The 19,485-nt window shown below is 42.3% G+C and overlaps 1 protein-coding gene across 2 annotated transcripts in view; it reads left to right on the top strand.

Moving 5' to 3' along the window:
- The window catches only part of LOC138300449 (protein FRA10AC1), a 195,491-nt gene extending 176,946 nt beyond the window's left edge, over window positions 1-18,545 (top strand). For both annotated transcript variants that reach the window (XM_069239842.1, XM_069239843.1), the window contains exons 14-15: window positions 11,339-11,423; window positions 18,455-18,545. In XM_069239842.1, coding sequence (XP_069095943.1) covers window positions 11,339-11,423; window positions 18,455-18,497 — 128 coding nt within the window. In that variant the 3' untranslated portion in view covers window positions 18,498-18,545. The remainder of the gene's footprint in view (window positions 1-11,338; window positions 11,424-18,454) is intronic.
- Window positions 18,546-19,485: the final 940 nt, after the last annotated feature.

Below are 19,485 nucleotides of genomic sequence, written 5' to 3'. Positions count from 1 at the left end.
CTACCATGGCCTTCTTCGGGAATATTCCAATGCACGAGATATGTAAGGCAGCCACATGGTCTACACCTCACACATTTACTAAGCACTACTGTGTGGACGTGCTATCCGCACAACAAGCCACAGTAGGTCAAGCCGTACTAAGGACTTTATTTCAGACTACTTCCACTCCTACAGGCTGAGCCACCGCTTTTGGGGAGATAACTGCTTACTAGTCTATGCAAAACATGTGTATCTGCAGCTACACATGCCATCGAACGGAAAATGTCACTTACCCAGTGTACATCTGTTCGTGGCATTAGTCGCTGCAGATTCACATGTGCCCACCCGCCTCCCCGGGAGCCTGTAGAAGTTTGGAAGTTATCTTCAACATTTGTACATTTGTAAATATATTACTTAAACCTTAATTGGTACATACTTATTCATTCCATTGCATGGGCACTATTACTAACACAACTCCTACCTCACCCTCTGCGGGGAAAACAATCTAAGATGGAGTCGACGCCCATGCGCAATGGAAGCAAAGGAGGAGGAGTCCCTCGGTCTCGTGACTCGAAAGACTTCTACGAAGAAAAACAACTTGTAACACTCCGACCCAACACCAGATGGCGGGCTATGCACAACATGTGAATCTGCAGCGACTAATGCCACGAACAGATGTACACTGGGTAAGTGACATTTTACTTATATAGCGCTTTCTACCCGTAGCGTGCCTGGGCTTATTTCTTTCTTTTTCATCTGCTCTAAGGTCAAAAAGTCGAATCGATTTGCTTGTTTACCCCATTTATCATCTAGTGATCTTCTGCAGTGTGGTACGCGCAGAATCCCGTGGGTTCTGTTCAAGGAGTATGGCATTTTTCTATTACACCTATCATGAAATGTAGTAGCAAAGTGTTTCTCTCTAAATGAGAGAAAGCGCCACTAGGCTATCATTTGCAGTCCACTGAGTGAAGTTATGATCTACACTCTCAACGTAAAAAAACACAAGTCACATAATTTGATTTGTAAAGTCTGTAGAGGCTGAGATAGCTGTAACAAAGATTGTATGCCTTTTTGAATACTGATACAACTTACAATGAACGTTTTAGATATGGCTATAAACAGTTGTAGCTGTTTGTTGATGACCATTTGTTAGCATCACACACCCCACAGCACACAATATACGCCCATATCCATACAGCAAGAGGCTTTTGGAAATACATACCTCTTCAGCCTTTGGCTTGTTTGGTTGACTCCCTTCAATAACAAGCTCAGTGGACTATTTGTCATGTTTTAGGACCATCCCTTAGCATTTTGTGGATGTTTACATCAAGTCATATTTTATTTCTGTTAATTAAAACCTTAAGTTCATGCAGTTAAAATAGGCAATGTTATCACTAAAAACATAAGGAATCTCAAAATGATTTTCTTCAGTTAGTATCTCAAAAAAGCAGCAGCGCAAGTAGGTTCTGTGGCGTGAGGCCAAGTGGTGATAGGATTAAAAAGTTCTGTTTATTATCAATGTAGTCAGTACGTAAAGTGCATTTTGAACAATCTTTAGAAGAGTATTCGAGAGCACAGATAGTCAGATCAAGGTGAAAATACCCTGCACATGAAAAAAATGTTCCCTTTGTGATAGAGTGGGTGGATTCAAAAGTGTATTGCACTGAGTCAGTAAAGGTGTCAGAAAAGGAGAAAGGTCACCAGTCAACAAAGACTGTGGATGTTAATATGCGGTTGTTAAAAGTCTTTTTGCACTTGTCGTACATTAAATACATCTAAATGAGTACAAAGTGGCAGCAAGTGGGAATTTCATGCAGGTAAAAAATTAGCATAGCCATTTCTTCGATTCGAAAATAAAGGTTGGACAAATATAGATGATGTGCATCAGTGTATCTGTTTTAAATTGCTAAGTCTGCACACCCGGTAATCGGTAGTTGTGACCATTAAAGGAGAAAATCTAGAGTGGGAATATGACCAGAACAGTACCGTATTCATTTACGTTTGTAGAGAACTGAATAAGAGTCTCCCAAACATTTTTGTGGATAGAGCTCCACGTAGGTGTTGATGACTAGCCAAGAGTGACTTTTCCTTTGCAATGCTAATTTGTCGTTTTGAAACTATAAATTATTCATGTTTTTATTTATTGTCCTTTCAAATACAAAAAATGATGACGTGGATTCCCAGAAAGCCCACGCCTGTAATGCCTCAAGTGCGGAGGTGAAATAGAGACATCACCGATTTTGTTATACACTCCATTCGTGGGTCATTTCTGACCAAATGAGTGCTGTTAAGGAAGTTTCTTCGACTCTCTTTAATTTAAGGCAGTACTTGAAGAAAGACACTTTCAAGGCCAATTGTTGGTCAATGAAATCAAAATGAATTCGGTTTTGGGCCTGAGAGGAATTCTTAGTGAGTTCGAAGAGCTGCCCATAGATGTTACATTGAGCGATTTTTCAAATTTGGCTCATCATTCTTGGGAAGGTTTTCTAGGCTGTACATCAGTGTGGAAATTAATTTGGTCTTCAGAACTCCTAAGTACGTGGAGTGGAGTGGGAAGGTGCAGGGGACTTTGTTTTTTAGTAAAGTGTTGAAAGCAAAGCATATTGATGATACCTTTGGTTTTAATACATCTTCCTGTTGTCAGTAACCTCCTCTGGTATCGAACCATATTCCAAGGTAATTGTGTTTCAGAAGATTTTCTATCAGGTTCTTATCAAGACATAAGCCCAGCCTGCTATTAAAGACCACAGTTTTGGTTTGATCGTAGTTAACCGTATGTAATTTGCCTCACAGTGTTGTGCTAGGGCATTTAGTAGCCCCACATCTATGTGATTTAGTAGGACGCCGTTGACTTGGTACAAGAGGTTAAGAGCCTATTTTAGGTGGGTGTGTCTCAACTGCATCCAGTTGGTGGCAGAGGTCAGTGATATGCATGTTAAATAGCAAGGGGGGTAATACATATCCTTGCTTTCAGGCCGGCTGTTGTCTAGATCTTTGAAGAAAGAGAGAGGTAATCCCCTACTTTGACCCTCACCCAAGTAGATGAATAAAGAAGTTGGGTGGCGCAAAGAAGATGTTCATGGATTTTCTAGTTTGTCATAGGTTTACACTGTTGCTTCAGAAGCTGCACTGAAATCAACCAAGGCAAGTATATAGGGGTACATTTTGATTTGTCAATCAGCATGATGAGGAGGACCAAGTTGTCAATTGTGCTCATTTATAGACTGAATCCTGATTGACTGAAGGGGGATAAATTGGATGTATACACCCAGGAATCCTGGTCTTCCAGCAGAAGGGCAGCGAAAATCTTAGCTTCACCATTGCATAGACCAAGTTTATTCTGATGTAATACCCCTCTTGTAAATCAGTTGTAATACTGAACCATGCCATGAGTCCAGGATTGTCATTCAAGCCACGCAGTATGAAGATTGGACGTGGACAGCTAAAATCTAGAGTTCTTTACTGTGTTTCTGCAGGATGACTGGTAGGCCATACAGGTCGGGCGCTTCATCAGCCTTTTTTCCATGATGATTTCTTTTACTTGTTGGGGCCTGCATTCCACTGTGTGAAGGAAGGGATCTACTTTGTTGCTGATAAGCCTTCCTTCTCTGGACAGGGAACCTCGGTAGAAGGTAACAATATAGTGGTTCAAGGCATCATGTACGACATTATTGCCTTGTGGTTGGATCTAATATTTGAGCTTTCTGATTGATCAGCTGTCAAAATTTCCCTTTTTATGTGAACAGGCAATAAAGAAATCAAGACTATCTTTATAATCCTTTGTGGTGTTTTTTTGGCTTCCCAGATTGGTATTTCATAAGAGCTGCGCAGATCTTGTACCTTTTTTATGCTTGGACAGTGTTCTGCAGTAATTGTTGGAGTTGTTCTAGGCTGTTCTTATGTCTGTAGCTGTTGTGAGCCTAGCCAGTGTGAAATGAAGCATCCAGTTATCCTACAACTGTTCGGCTTTCAAGCTCCAACTTACTCTCTTTATAGTTTTGCAGGCCCTGATTCAGCAAACTGTGGATATCCCTTCCAGTTTGAGGTTTGCACTTATGACAGAGAAAAGTGATCGCTTTTATATTGTTTCGTGATAGAGAACTTTGTGATATAGTAAATAGCTTCCCTGATGCAAAAGTGTAATCCACAAATGCTGATCTATGAAATTGGCCATTTAAGGGGTGAACACTCAGACTGTCCAGAAAGGATAGAAGTGATTCTTCAACCGTGTCCTTTCTCTGGTGGCTTAACTTTTCCAGTCGGATCTTCCAAAGGTGTTTTCCTTATGGTGGGGAGTTCCCCTCATTATCGTGAAGGTAACATTTTGAAATGAAATATCCTGTGATGATCCAATTACAGTCTTTGAATGTAAGTTTCAAATCCGTTAAAGTGGTGGTGATGTTTTTGACGGTTTGTCTTTTCTTTGGATGAAAGCAGTAAATATAGATTGATTAATAGCAGAGGTGTTAACTGCTGTCCCTAGTCTAATTTTAAATCAGATTTGTAACAGCAATTAATTTTACCATCTTGATTCTGTTTATTTTGACGTTTTTTGGTGGTCGTTCTATAAATGACTAAACCTCCTGAATCATGTTTGACTTCAGTGCCTGGGTATAATATTCGATGTGTAGGTGGGTATTGACTGTGATGTCTGCATCCATATTTCCTGCATACAGATTACATTGAGGTAGAGTAAAAAGGAGGTTGCTTCTAAGTCTTGCATTATTTTGTTCAACCCCCCCCCCTCCATTTTCCAAGACGAATAAAGATGCTTCAAGGGTTAATTCATTAGTGGGTGAGCACAGTAGGTGGAGGAGTGGGATAGGATAGTATTTCATCTCTTGCATTCTGTGTTCAACACGTCTTCTAACAAGCCCCAATCGACCTGGTGGTTGTCAGTCTCAGGGATTTTAGTAAACCTACCGAGTAGGCTTCTTTTGTAATCACTGGTATTTGTAAGTGACAGGTTGTTGGGGAAAGTCATTTGTTCAGGGCTGATTGCATTTCTGCTATAGATGACTTATGTGGTATGTGATAACTGCTTGTTGCTAATATGTTCTTTGGGGAGAGACTTAAGACTGCTGGGTAATGTTCAGGTGTATCTTCAGCTACGGCAATTCCCCATTCTGAGAGGTATTCATGTCTTGATATGATATACTTAGCAATCTCTTCACAAGCCTATGTGCTACTGTGACTTCATTGTTTGCTGGGCTGGCAGACGGTCAGAACTGGATAGCTAAAATGTGACTAGAGGTAGGATGTCTTAAGTCCTTGTGAGCAGCTGAAAGTTATTCAGTGTTGCTTCTGTTCAAAATATCCACCCTATTTCTTGTTATGTATTCTGGTTGGAAAATGGTGGTTGTGGGCACGGGGGCTTTGATTGAACCTTCGAGGTAATGATCATTGTGATGCGACTGTAAAGAGAAAATATTGAGGAAGTGGGGGGTGTTTGCTTGTACCTTTGCTTGTGCTGTCGATAAAGCATTTGCTGGGGTGGGCCGAGTCAGTGGTGCAAGATAGTAACTTTTTTTTTAGAGATCTGCAGCAGAGCATTTTTCTTTGTGATCCTATCTAGATGCAGTGGACTACTTAGTTTGATGAATTTTTGACCGGACTTCAGGGGGCGGACGAGAAGACTGTGGGCTGCCTCTTATCTCATTTTAGGTGCTGGTAGGACTTGACAGAAGGGTAGATTTAAGTGTACTTGGGGAACAGTTAATTTGGCTCCAAAGTTGTTAGAGTGTACTGACTTTAGTTCCTTGTTGAGTTTTTTGGTTTGTATTGAATATTGAATAAAATGTTACTTGACTTGCTTTCAGCTGTTTAAAGTTTGTTTCTTTTTCCAGCTTCTTATTTAATTTCTCTAGCTTCTTTCCTTTTTTTGATATCTCTGGAGGAGCAGGGGAGGTGTCACTTCCCTCTCTTAGGTTTATGTCAATGCTTTTGAGATTTGAGTTGCCTAGTGATGGAGAGTCGAGAGCGACAAGTTTGGCTTCATTGAAGGAGTTTGGGATGTGGTGTACTTCTGCCACACATTGTAGTTGATTGTTTGCGATGATAACTGTTTTTTAATCAGCTGCACTTCCTCCACTAATGAGGTCAAGATAGTTGGTAAAGAAGCAACTTTGTCTTTTCTAGGCAAACATGGGCATATATGTAGTGTTGGGTCGGCTGGCTTAACTTAGGTTACTATTAGTTAATCACTAGATTGTAGTATTAATGTATTGTGCAAGAGATTCTAAAAGGGCTACCTGTATATCACATTTATTTTTACTGGAAATCTAGTGCTTTAACTGTTTTATGTAGGAAAATAAAAGCTTCCAGTTGGCTTGAGGTTTTTCCTCAGTGGAGGGTGACAGTTAGGGTTCTGTTTGTTTAAGCCAACAGTCCATTTCACTCTCATTAGAGTTTCTTTTTCAGTGGTAGGTCGTTGTTAACAAAGTAATGAGCCCTTTTAAAAACAGGAGAACTGATCATGGAAAATACCTTGTTCATTAACGCAACAAAGGAGTGTTTTTCAAATTATTTCCTGAGCCTCACGTCTGTCCTCGGTTTGCTCTGTTTGACAGGGTTGAAGCAGTGATCTTGTCTGCTGGGAGTGCAATTTGTGGCAAGAAGTATTTAGATTGTGTACAGGTTATAGGAATTCTTACTTGGGCATAGGCCATGGTGCACATACTTCTGTTCATATTGTATTGGGTTTCTTTTTGGAGATACCCTTTTTACTAGGCCTATATTGGTCAAATGCATTGTGCAAGGCTTTGATAAGTTAATTTGGGTTGTACTGGAAAAAGATTTATGAGACGTTGCTAAGTGCGGAAAGAGAAGTTGAAACGTATCTTTATATGGTGAAAAGCTGTAGTTGTTAGTCCATGGAACCACTTCAGCTTAAAAAATCGGGGAGATCCAAAGTGATTTAACTGTGTTTTTTAGATCTATTGCACAACAACTTTTTTAACATGAAGTTTCATAGGTGCTTTATAACGATTTTTAGTTTCTAAATACATTTGCTGCCCAAAGAAAAACACCTAGAACCAGAGTCATATAATTGCAAGATGAACAATTGGTTCCCTGTGGTGTGCTTAATTTAATAATGAAAGTTAATCAATATTTAATCAACCAGTCCAGACGAGGTGTCAGTGTTCCAAGATAACAATAAATGAGGAATAAAGAAACTTGTAGACTTTTCATACATCCATTCACTACTCGGTAAGAAGTGTTCAGTGGTCCAGTGACCACACTGTGAGTGAACAACATAGTGCAGTACAGCAGTGAGTACAGGGAGTGCAGAATTATTAGGCAAGTTGTATTTTTGAGGATTAATATTATTATTGAACAACAACCATGTTCTCAATGAACCCAAAAAACTCATTAATATCAAAGCTGAATATTTTTGGAAGTAGTCTTTAGTTTGTTTTTAGTTTTAGCTATGTTAGGGGGATATCTGTGTGTGCAGGTGACTATTACTGTGCATAATTATTAGGCAACTTAACAAAAAAAAATATATACCCATTTCAATTATTTATTATTACCAGTGAAACCAATATAACATCTCAACATTCACAAATATACATTTCTGACATTCAAAAACAAAACAAAAACAAATCAGTGACCAATATAGCCACCTTTCTTTGCAAGGACACTCAAAAGCCTGCCATCCATGGATTCTGTCAGTGTTTTGATCTGTTCACCATCAACATTGCGTGCAGCAGCAACCACAGCCTCCCAGACACTGTTCAGAGAGGTGTACTGTTTTCCCTCCTTGTAAATCTCACATTTGATGATGGACCACAGGTTCTCAATGGGGTTCAGATCAGGTGAACAAGGAGGCCATGTCATTAGATTTCCTTCTTTTATACCCTTTCTTGCCAGCCACGCTGTGGAGTACTTGGACGCGTGTGATGGAGCATTGTCCTGCATGAAAATCATGTTTTTCTTGAAGGATGCAGACTTCTTCCTGTACCACTGCTTGAAGAAGGTGTCTTCCAGGAACTGGCAGTAGGACTGGGAGTTGAGCTTGACTCCATCCTCAACCCGAAAAGGCCCCACAAGCTCATCTTTGATGATACCAGCCCAAACCAGTACTCCACCTCCACCTTGCTGGCGTCTGAGTCGGACTGGAGCTCTCTGCCCTTTACCAATCCAGCCACAGGCCCATCCATCTGGCCCATCAAGACTCACTCTCATTTCATCAGTCCATAAAACCTTAGAAAAATCAGTCTTGAGATAGTTCTTGGCCCAGTCTTGACGTTTCAGCTTGTGTGTCTTGTTCAGTGGTGGTCGTCTTTCAGCCTTTCTTACCTTGGCCATGTCTCTGAGTATTGCACACCTTGTGCTTTTGGGCACTCCAGTGATGTTGCAGCTCTGAAATATGGCCAAACTGGTGGCAAGTGGCATCGTGGCAGCTGCACGCTTGACTTTTCTCAGTTCATGGGCAGTTATTTTGCGCCTTGGTTTTTCCACATGCTTCTTGCGACCCTGTTGACTATTTTGAATGAAACGCTTGATTGTTCGATGATCACGCTTCAGAAGCTTTGCAATTTTAAGAGTGCTGCATCCCTCTGCAAGATATCTCACTATTTTTGACTTTTCTGAGCCTGTCAAGTCCTTCTTTTGACCCATTTTGCCAAAGGAAAGGAAGTTGCCTAATAATTATGCACACCTGATATAGGGTGTTGATGTCATTAGACCACACCCCTTCTCATTACAGAGATGCACATCACCTAATATGCTTAATTGGTAGTAGGCTTTCGAGCCTATACAGCTTGGAGTAAGACAACATGCATAAAGAGGATGATGTGGTCAAAATACTCATTTGCCTAATAATTCTGCACTCCCTGTATAGTACATAAAAATAATGGAACAATAGTGTTTTTGAATGTTTGGGGTCTCAGGATGCCAGGTACCGCAATAGTTCAAAATCAATTAGTTCCTATTGTTATAGACGTCAGTGGCGTTTTGACCCATAGGAAATAGAGAATCATTATCAGCACAAGGACTAGGATTTGGAAGTAAGATCAGTCAGTTGGGAAAAATGGCAAGATAATTTATGGAAATTGGGTTTCTGGTTGGCAGAGGTATGCACCCTGTCCAAGCAGGAACCATAGTCCTAGTCAGGGTAATTTACAAACGCACCCTAAATTAGCCAGTACTCACCTCCTTGTAGTTTGGCATAGAGCAGACGGGCCTAACATAAGAGGCAATGTTTAAAGGATTTGTACAGCACTTCAAACACTTACACAGTGAAAACACCACAAAAATACTCCACACCAGGTTAGACAAATAGAGCTTAATTTTATGGACAAAACAAGACCACAATCATAGAAACCCAATGAATAGAAGTAGAGATATGAATTTTTAAACATTACAATGCACTTTAGTGCTTAAAGCATAAAGCACCAACAGGAAATATCTGGTCACACTAGACTGGGTTAAATCCAAAAGTTCAGGCCGACCACGATAGTGTGAAGGTTTGATTCAGCCCCAGACAAGTCCTGCTGAAGTTTTACCTTCTCAAGAGTTGATCCAAGAGTCCAGTTCGTGAGAAACAAGTTCGCTGGGAGCACGGAGAGCGTCTGTGGCAGTGGTCCGTAGGTGCAAAGAATCAGCCAAGCATTGCAGACTGGAGCCTTGTGGTCGTGAGCGTCGATGCTTGCTGTGCGAAGAGACAAATTTGCGACGGCTCTCGCTGATTCTTCAGGCTAGCACCACAGTTCCGGTGCAAGCGGGCCTGAGTAGCACAGCAGAATCCATTTCTTCCAGCACAGTCCAGCAGAGTGACGGTCCTTTCAGCAGCACAGCAATCCTTCTTTCTTGCAGAGTATCCACAGGTCCATAAGTCTGCTGAGGTGCCTGAGGTCCAGTTCTTATATCCAGTGGTGGTTTTTAAGAGGGGGGGAGACTCAAAAGAGAGGCCTTTGAAGGTTCACAGAGTCCCTGCCCTGGCTCCAGACTATGCAGCCCTTTTTGTGGGATCAGGACACAGCCCATTCAAGTGTGTCAGCTCCTCCTTCCCATCCTGCCTAAGATGAGCCATCAGGATGTTGATGGTCCATTGGTCACGCCTAAGCTCCCTTTGTGTTTGGCTGTCTGGAGGGAATGCACAAGAGCCCAGCTGTCACCCACCCAGACTTGTATTCAGAGACGGCAGTAGCATTAGATGGTTAAAGTTAGAAGAGACAACTTTCTAAAAGTGGCATTTTCAAAATTACAATTTAAAATTCGACTTACCCATAAGCTGTGATTTTAAATTGTGTTTTCAGATACACCGAACATGGAGGTCTCATCCCTTCCCAATTGGATATTATACTTATAAAATGAAATAAGACAAACCCCGTGTTATCCTATGGGCGAGCTAGGCCTTGCAGTAGAGAAAATCTCATTCTTTTTCACTACTAGGGCATGTAAAACTTAAAAGTGCATGTCCTACGTTTTAAATACACTGCACACTCCCCTTAGGATGTCTGTGGCATACCTCGGGGGTAACTTATGTGTATTAAAAAGGATGGTGTGGGCCTGGCAAGAGGGATAATTTCGACATGAAAGTTTAAAACTGCATACACAGTCTCTGCAGTAGCAGGACAGAGATTTGGTTAAGGGGCTACTTTAGTAGGTGGCACAATCAGTGCTTCAGTCCCACTAGTGGCACTTAATTTTCAGGCTCTGGGCATATGTGGTGCGCTTTACTAGGAACTTATAATTAAATTAAGTATCCCAAATGTTGCCAATGTTGCCATGTTTTAAGCAGACAGGACATGCACTTTAGCTCTAGTTAGCACTGGCAAAGTTCCCAGAGTCCAGAAGCCAACAAAAAAATATTCAGCAAAAGGGGAAGGAGGAAGACAAAACATTTGGGGATGACAGTGCAGAAAGTGCTATGTTCAACAATAACCAATTAGAAAATGAAAGGAGACTGGCAGGAAATATCGAGTCAAGCAAACAAGGGAATCACGCTATAAAGGGTGCCCTATTGTGACTTACAGGATCAACTCTTGTAGAAATGTGGGAGGTTTTAATTGAGAGTCTAGGTTACGAAATATAGTCAGTGGTGGCATGGTTCTTACAAATGTCAGTGGCACAACTTATAAGAGGAAATGCTATGAAGTATGCTAAGTACTAAAGAGGATTGGTCACACAAGAATGGTCATGATAATATGATACAGTATTTAATATATTTCAGTCAAGATGTATTTGTAGTCCAAAGCTGAGAGAGTTCAACCTAACATGTTTTACAGTGTCCAGTAATAGATTTTTAAAAAGATAGTTGATGCACAGGTTTTGAATAGTTAATCATTAATTGACATTAATGCCTTTTGGAACTGAAGGTTTTTTGTATGTGCTTTTATATTTTTTTTTGCAGAAGATGAGCTTAGTGAAGATCAGGAAGGTCCCTCGGAAGCTGACTTTTGGAAGGGACCTCTCCAAGAAACTGACGAAAAAACAAGGTAAGTTGTCACATTAGCACCTGCCTCTTGGCCACTTCTAGAATCTCAGTTTAATTTATTGAAGACACCAGAATTGATTTCTCCACTTAACTAATTGTGCACATTTTTACAATAGCTTGAGAAAATGTTATCTTTCAGCTCACTTTCTCCTATGTACTTTGTCTGATTTGCTGTAAATTGGTCCATGAGGTTTTCAGTAGTATTAATTTGAAAATATGTAGCTTTCTGATGGATACCTCTAAACGCAGATTCCTCACCTTTAGATTCCTCACCTCTAGAATATCATCGGGAGCCAGACTAGACGGTAGGAGTCACTGTGTGGCTCCCCATTAGCTTCGTCAAGCACTAAAAGTGACAGAGCAGAGCCGCATAAAAGCACCACCACGACTGTGCACTGACTTCAGTTCCATTCTTTTCTTGCCTTCAAATGTGGATCCATAGCTCTTCTTCCCTTATCATCAGTTTTCAGTGATCTCCAATTCAAACCCAGTGTGCAAGGAAACAATGTCCCTTCCTAAAACTACAAGGTTCAAACCATGTCGTCACTTTCAGAAAAGATGTTGCAAAAGGGCCCACATGAGGTATGCCACTGGTGTCTGGGCTCAGGGCATGAATCCAAGTTGTGTAATGAGTGTGCCCTCGGGCACCCAAGGGGGATTCAACACCGTGAAGCAAAGCTGTGCATCGCCAAACAATGAAAGAAGTCACAGACCTTGCTTGTGTAAGTCTCAGTGTAATGAGTATACTGAATACGCAGCAGTCAGTTTTACGAAATATAGACTTAGTTAGTTTCCACTCTATTATAATTTTATCTTGAAGTTCATGGTGGTGTTATATAAGGGATCATTTACTATTTACTTTTTGATTTAGTTTTGATGCTTATGAAATGGAAGCTTCCAGCTTTATTATTTATGCACAGCCAATGATTCCTAATTTCCTGATATTTTTTATCATAAATACCTTCACATTCTGGTAACTTAATACAAATGTGCTGCCTCACTGTCACAATTTTTACAGTTTCCTGTGGGCCTGGGATATTATCACTATATACTTTTGTTGAGAGACTCTTGAACTTTGCAACTTGATATTTATATCACTAATGTACCTTATGTGGTATATAACATTGGTGCATTAAACTGAATATGGGTATACACAGATTTGTTTGTTACTGAACAGGTGAGTTTTTTCTTCTCTGCACTTAATGTTTTCATTTTCACAATCCACAGCTTTTGTACTTTGTTGCTTTAGGGTGTTGGTTATATTTTCAAATGTGATACCCTGTAAAGGGCTTTACATTTATCTATGTTGTCTTTGTTGAGACAGATCTTCTTCGCTGTTGACATTTTTAGGTGTCATCCATCAAACACAAGAATGTGTAGCAGAACTCAACCCCATCCTGCCACTCTGTATCAAAAAAGAAGCTGTGAGGGTGTTAAGGTGCCAGTTGGTCTTACTTCTGATCCCCACTTGAGGGCTCAATTTCACAATTGATCTTAATTTATCGAAAGTCCCCTGGCCATTGGTGACACTGTAGCAAGTCAGTTTCTTTAAGAAGGCCATTCTGTGTATCTTTGGCACTCTTCCGGCTCCCTCTGGTGCTCCTTCATGCCCTAAGGATCTGCAGGAGTCTCCAGTCGGCTTACCACTGTCAGATCCATCCTCTGCTCCGTCTGAGTTCCTAGAATCTGCCTCAGGTTCCGCTACTGACTCTGGCGCCAACTTCCTCTCCTGCTCTGGAACCTGCCTTGGTCCTTCTTTAATCAACACCAATTCCAAATTCGCTGGTGCCAAAGTGTGATCCGGTTCTGAACCCAGAGTGAATCTATCTGGACCCTGACAAGGCTACGTTCCAACTGCACTCCAGTGCACCCTTTTCCTGAACAGCCTGGGTCTGACAACATAATTCCACTAGCATGGAGCCATCCTCAGAGGCTCCCTCATCTTTTAGGTTACAATTCAGATCAGAGTTTACCGCCCGGAAATAACAATGACGAGGCTGGGAAAGATATACGACCGTAGGCTAGTGGGCATGATAATTCCTCTGGCACAGGTAGTTGTCTCCCATTGCGCTCCCACCAGAAGAGAGTGTTCTCCTTGCTGTCGTAATTTGACATGCTGTGTGACCGTGGACTTACAGCTGTCTTCTGTTTGGGATCAAAGTAATGTCCTTATGGAAGTACTGCCGGCTGGGCCTACTTCCTCTGAGCCTTCTCTCCCATTCAACAAAGCCCTAAGTAATACCCAGATGAATACCTTGTCTAAGCCTTGCTGTTGCCCACAGGTGAACATGCAGGTGGCTAGATGGCCATAGACAAAAGCTAGGCAATCATGATTTCCTCACACAGCATCCTATGCCAGACAGTTTGGGGGACCAGACTTCCTCTGTCATGGCGAACCCCAATTTTTTCCATACACCCCACCTTCCACCAGGACAGGTAGTCAAAGAGAATTGATTCATTCACAAAACAAGTGTTCTGTTTGGCTTGCCCCGCTTTGAGGTTGATCAGTGCAGTTGCCAACTAGACATATATACACATGACCTCAGGGGCATGGCCAGCACGATCTTGGCAGTGGTTCTGCTAGAAGTTAGGGTCTCCCTAGCTCAAACCATGCACAATAGTTAGGGTGTCCCTAGCTCACACCATGCAGAATGGTCAGGATGTGGATCAATATATCATGCTTTCCACCTGGATATGACAGATTGCTTAGGGCAAGACATTGTGCAAGTGCAAGTGTGATGCTTCATTGCCATGTGTGGATGCAGTCCACAGGGTTTTTAGGAGTTGTGCAGGCATCCCTTATGGATATGCCTTTTGATAGATCCCATCTATTTAGCAAATAAGCTGCCTTAGAATGTTGTAGGGAGAGATAGAGTGTTCTTTATATCTTTCCTCCCATGCCAGAAAGTTTCCCCACAGGTTTCGTGGCTTTAAGAGGCTTCTCAGCGCCGGGCCCCTCTGCCCACATAGCAGTCACCCCAGTCCTTTTCTGTCCATGTGCAGAGACCAAGAAGGCACCATGCAGGTTCTCAGGGACACAAGTGTTCCCATCCCTTAACCCCTACGGCATCAGCTGCCAACTGCTTTAGTTTATAATTTGTGACTTATACCCATCCAGTGGCAGGTGGGAACTAACACTTTCTTTCACAGTAAAAATCCATCACACCCGACATACGAATACTCCAGATCGCAGAGCAGGGTAATACCCTCCTATTCCTTTCCGACCAACCTCCTACTCCTCTGACATCAGAGTGCTCTCCGGGAAGAACCTTTCCTTCTTGCTGTAACAAGTGCAAGCTCTACTTTCCAAAGAGGCCATTGAGTGTGTTCTAGACCCGGAGTTTAGGGACACACTGTTATTCCCGCTGACTCCTTGTGCCGAAGAAGGATGGAGGACTAGGTCCCATTTTAGATCTTCACCTTCTAAATGCCTTTCTGGGAAAGGACAGATCCAAAATGTCAAATTGCTCACACTGGCACAGGTTCTGTCTGCCCTGTATCCAGGCCAATGGATGGTGGCCTTAGACCAGCATGACGTATATGTTCACCAACACCCATCGGGTGTTCACGAAAATGGTGGCGGTGGTTGCTCTCCCACCTTTGGACATTTGGAATACCAGTTTTCCACTACCTTGATGACTTGTTTTTAAGGCGGGCTCACCAAAGTTTATCGCCGAACACCTCCAGATAATGGTGAACCACTTGACATTTCTGGGGTTCTCAATCCATGCCCCAAAAATGAACCAGGCTATTTCACAGGGGCCTCCTTTCATACAAACTGTCTTGGATATGGTGAAGTTCAGGGCCTTTGTTCTGTGACTACAATGCCAGGACAATAATTCAGCCTCAAGCCTTGGTCCTGGGTCTCGATGAGAGTGGTTCTGAGACTTCCTGGCCAGTTAGCCTTGTGTATCCTGCTTGTTGACTACGCCTGGTGGTGTATACGGGCTTTGCAATGGAACCTGAAGTGTTAGTGGGCACCACAGAAATCTGTCAGATTCCATCCAGGTTTTGGAGGAGACTGCACAAGATCTGCTGTGGTAGCTGTTCGATTGCAGTTGAATCAGCAGCAGATCCCTCTTACTGCCACAGTCAGAGCTAACAGTGGTTATGCATTCTTTGCTGTTGGGGAGGTGGAGGTCAGAGGGTTCTGGTTCTGGATCTTGGTAGAAACCCCGCTCAATATCAGTCTGTCGGATCTGCAAGCCATTTGCCTGGTGCCCAAGGCCTTCCTACCGTCCATTAAAGGGAGGCTGGTGCAAGTTCTCACGGACCCACACCACTGTCATGTGGTACTGCAACAAGCAGGGCGGAGTGGGCTCCTGGATCCTGTGCTAAGAGACGCCTTTGGAGTTGACTGGAACATAAGAGCATCTCTCCGATCATGAACTACGTGATGGGATCTTTAAATACCAGTGCGAATGAGCTGAGCAAGTGACGTCAAGTAGATCACTAATGGCAGTTGCATCCCAAGGTGGCACAGGGAATCTTCAGACAGTGGGGAGATCCATGGCTTGATCTTATCACCACCTCTGAGAATGCTCAGTGTCACAACTTTTGCTTGTTGGAGTTCCCAGGAAAGCTTGCTGTAGGAGACACATTCAGGCTAGAGTGAAGCGCGGGACTCTTCTACACCTTTCTGCCTCTACTGAGTTCCTAAGTAGATCAGGAAATACCTGGTCCAATTCATCCTAGTGGCTCTGTATTGGTCCAGGAGAGTACTAGATTTTCTGGGCATGAATGATCTTTTATTGCAGCTGCAGGGCAGGGTTCTGCACCTCAACATGTGCAATCTACACCTTCATCCATGGAGATTAAGCAGAGGCTTCTGACTGCATGTGATCTACCACCTGAGATTGTGAATGCCATTCTCACTGCCAGACATTCTTCTACAAAGTTAATTTACGCGGGCACTGGGACAAATTTGTATCCTGTTTCGGAGTCTGCAACAGAGACCACTAACAAGTCAAACTTTCAGATGTTTTGTTATTTGTTTTGTCCTTTCATCAAGGAAGGTCTTTTTGTGGGCTCTAGTAAAGATTATCTGATGGCCTTTCGTCCTTTTTGCTTTTGCCAGATCAACCATCCTTGTCTAAATCACCTCTTGTGATAAGGTTTTTTAAAGGTTTGACATGTTCCGTCTCAAACCATTTGTAATGCTACAGTGGGATCTTACCATGGTCCTGTGGTTCCTCATGTGCCCTACTTAAAGCCAATGTACAGCTGCACATTGTGCCTTCTGAAACTCAAGACTGTCTTCCTCACTTGGATCACATCAGCTCTTCACATGTGTGTCCTCTGGGCTTTCTTGGTATAACCACCCTACACCGGTGGAGAAACTGGTACTGGGGACCAGGGCAGTCTTGTCAAGTGGTCACACATCTTCACATTGGACAGCTCACCTCCTACCGTTGTTTGCTCCTTCTCACCCCTCAAAAGAGGAGGAGAGACTCCATTAGCTGGACCCCAAAAGAGCATTGAGCTTTTACGTCAATCACAACAAAGACCATTGGGTGGACCATTAGCTTTCAGTTAGGTTTCTCTGGGGCAAAAAAGGAAAGGCAGTGCAGAAAAGCTGGATAATCCTCTGCACTAGTTCTACTCTGCACTGGCCACAAAGCTGCCTTTGAAATGACTGAGGACCCATTCCACCAAGGCTGCCACCACTGTGTTTGCACACAAGGTGCTTGTCCCTGGCATCTGTCAAGCTGCAGCGTGAGCTTTAGTGCACGCTTTCACGAAGCACTACTGTCTTCATTGACAGGTCTGACAAGAAGGGCATTTCTCCTGTTTGGTCCTGCAGGACCTTTTGGTATGAGCCCTCTCCACAGACAATTCACCTTTGCGAGTTACTACTATGGTATCTGTTCTAAATTTGAGGAATCTGCAGTTATAAGTATCTTCAGGCAACAAATTACTTACGTTCAATAATGCTCCTTCTAGTTGATACTCTATCAAAACCGCTGATTCCTCTCTGCCCTCCTTCATTCCCTTTCTGTGGAGGACCCTCTTCTCAACCATCTAAAATGTTCACAAATTAGAGATCTACACACTAGTAGCAACAGTTGTTTTATGCTCCACATCAGGGAGTGCGGAAAGAGTCAAGCTAGAAACTGATGTTGCCATGCAGGGTTTAAATGCGGCTGCGCTCTGTTACTTCAGTGACGGAACAATGCCAAAATGGAGCCACAAGGTTCTACCTAGCGGTGCGCAGAACCCCCTTTGAAAAAACTTCCAGATTCAGTCTGGTGCCTGGGGATAGTCTAAAGGTAAGAAATCTGCAGTTAGTTTCAGTATCCACCAGAACGAGCATTACTGAAGGTAAGTAACTTATTACTATGGGCAGGAAACTGCTTGAAGCCTGTTCAAATGTTTGTGAAAGACTGTGAAATCTAATCGATTTTTGTAGTCTGTTTAACATTTTCTCAGGTCGATAGTCTTTGTTGTGGAAAAAAAGTAAACTCAGTCAACCTCAGGGATGACTGCAGTGAACCGGAAAGGGGCAGGAGATACCCATTTCCCGCCAAAACTGACCATTTGACCTTTATGTTTTGTAATTTAATTAATGTGCATCTACCTTTGTCCCCTATCCATAACCCCCTAACGCTTACCCGAAATCAAACCCTGCACTGGTAAGAGAATTGACTTGTCATGGGGCAATGTTGTGTCTTCAGTTTGGATTGGTACTGATTGTTCCCCCAATCCCCTAGTCAGGCCAGATACATTTCTTCGGTGTCACCTCAATTTACCCACTGAATAACCAGCAACCTCTTTAGATCAGCAAACTGTTTTAACTGACTAAAACGATTCACTTTAAGGGTGTGTGTGTGTGTGTGTGTGTGTTGTAGAATGGGTCGGTTTTATAAATTTATATGAGGTGTAAATAAGCTATTTTCTTTAATGTCTAAAAAAGACCCATTGCTGTTATCTGAAATATGCCTATTTTGAGGAATTATAATGTTAAGTAGTTTTATATTTACTGCTGCGTATACTTGCGTCGACTCACTAGGGGTTTCTTTTTTCTTTTAACAGGGAAGAAGAATTCGATGAATATTTTCAAGACATGTTTCTATAAATCTTTAAATAAATGTATTTTAATTTCTTTTGTGAATCGATATTATAATATTTCGGCTGCTGTCGTTTTTCTTTTGACTACTCTGTTGTCTTCTGGACGTAAGTTGTTTCAGCATTCATTGCTCTTTACAAATGTATGTGTTAAACAAAATACTCAGTCTAGAGTCGGCCCGATTGCATGTTTTTGTAGAACGTTGTGTACAGCTGAAAGCAAACTTCGTGTGCCTGAAAGATAAACATAACTGTAGACCAAGTGCATCATCCATGAAAATAGCAGTCACCTCTCCATTACGCTATTAACCTCGCTTGGTGTTCATGAACCTGCAGCTCCGATAATATCTTTAACTTTGGGTGTATTTATTTTCAGTCAAATAGAAACAAGCACTCGTCACATTTCACACCTGTTATGGCTATATATATATAATATATATATATACACATATACATACATACACACATACAAATAAAACCTTATCACGGGGTAAACTGTTGACAATAGGGCAGGGTGGAAGGTTGTAGTAGCACTGATCCCAGTTGGTACTGGTTCAGAATAGTTGTGTTGTAGGTGGTATTAGCCCAATGACAACATGGCTACAGATTTGTGTGGCTCAGGTAACTTGGTTCTCTCTTTAGCTAACCTGGTGCCCACAACTGAATGTCAACACCCGGTCTTGGGGGCCTTGGAAAAGAAGCAGTAGAGCTTTGATAACAATGCTTACCTCCTCCAGGAGGTAAAAGCGAGTTTGTAAGCCACCCTGTCCTTCATCTCCTGGGAGTTACAGAAGTCTTCAAAGAGTGATGGTGGTTGCTCTAAGATGAGGTCTAAGAATGGTCCTGCTGGCAAGTGCTTGCGAGACAGAGGTCCTGGAAACAAGTTGTTTCCTAAGATGCAAGAAAGCCTAAAGCAACCGGCTAGAGAAGTCTGCCTATGTGTACTAGTCATGAATAACCAGAGACTGGGCTGAGCTGAGAGATCATGAGTGGAAATG

The sequence above is a fragment of the Pleurodeles waltl genome, chromosome 6, assembly GCF_031143425.1.
Source record: "Pleurodeles waltl isolate 20211129_DDA chromosome 6, aPleWal1.hap1.20221129, whole genome shotgun sequence".
NCBI classification, from domain to species: domain Eukaryota; kingdom Metazoa; phylum Chordata; class Amphibia; order Caudata; family Salamandridae; genus Pleurodeles; species Pleurodeles waltl.
The sequence above is the reverse complement of the archived record's forward strand: the minus strand, read 5'-3'. Positions and strand labels throughout refer to the sequence as shown.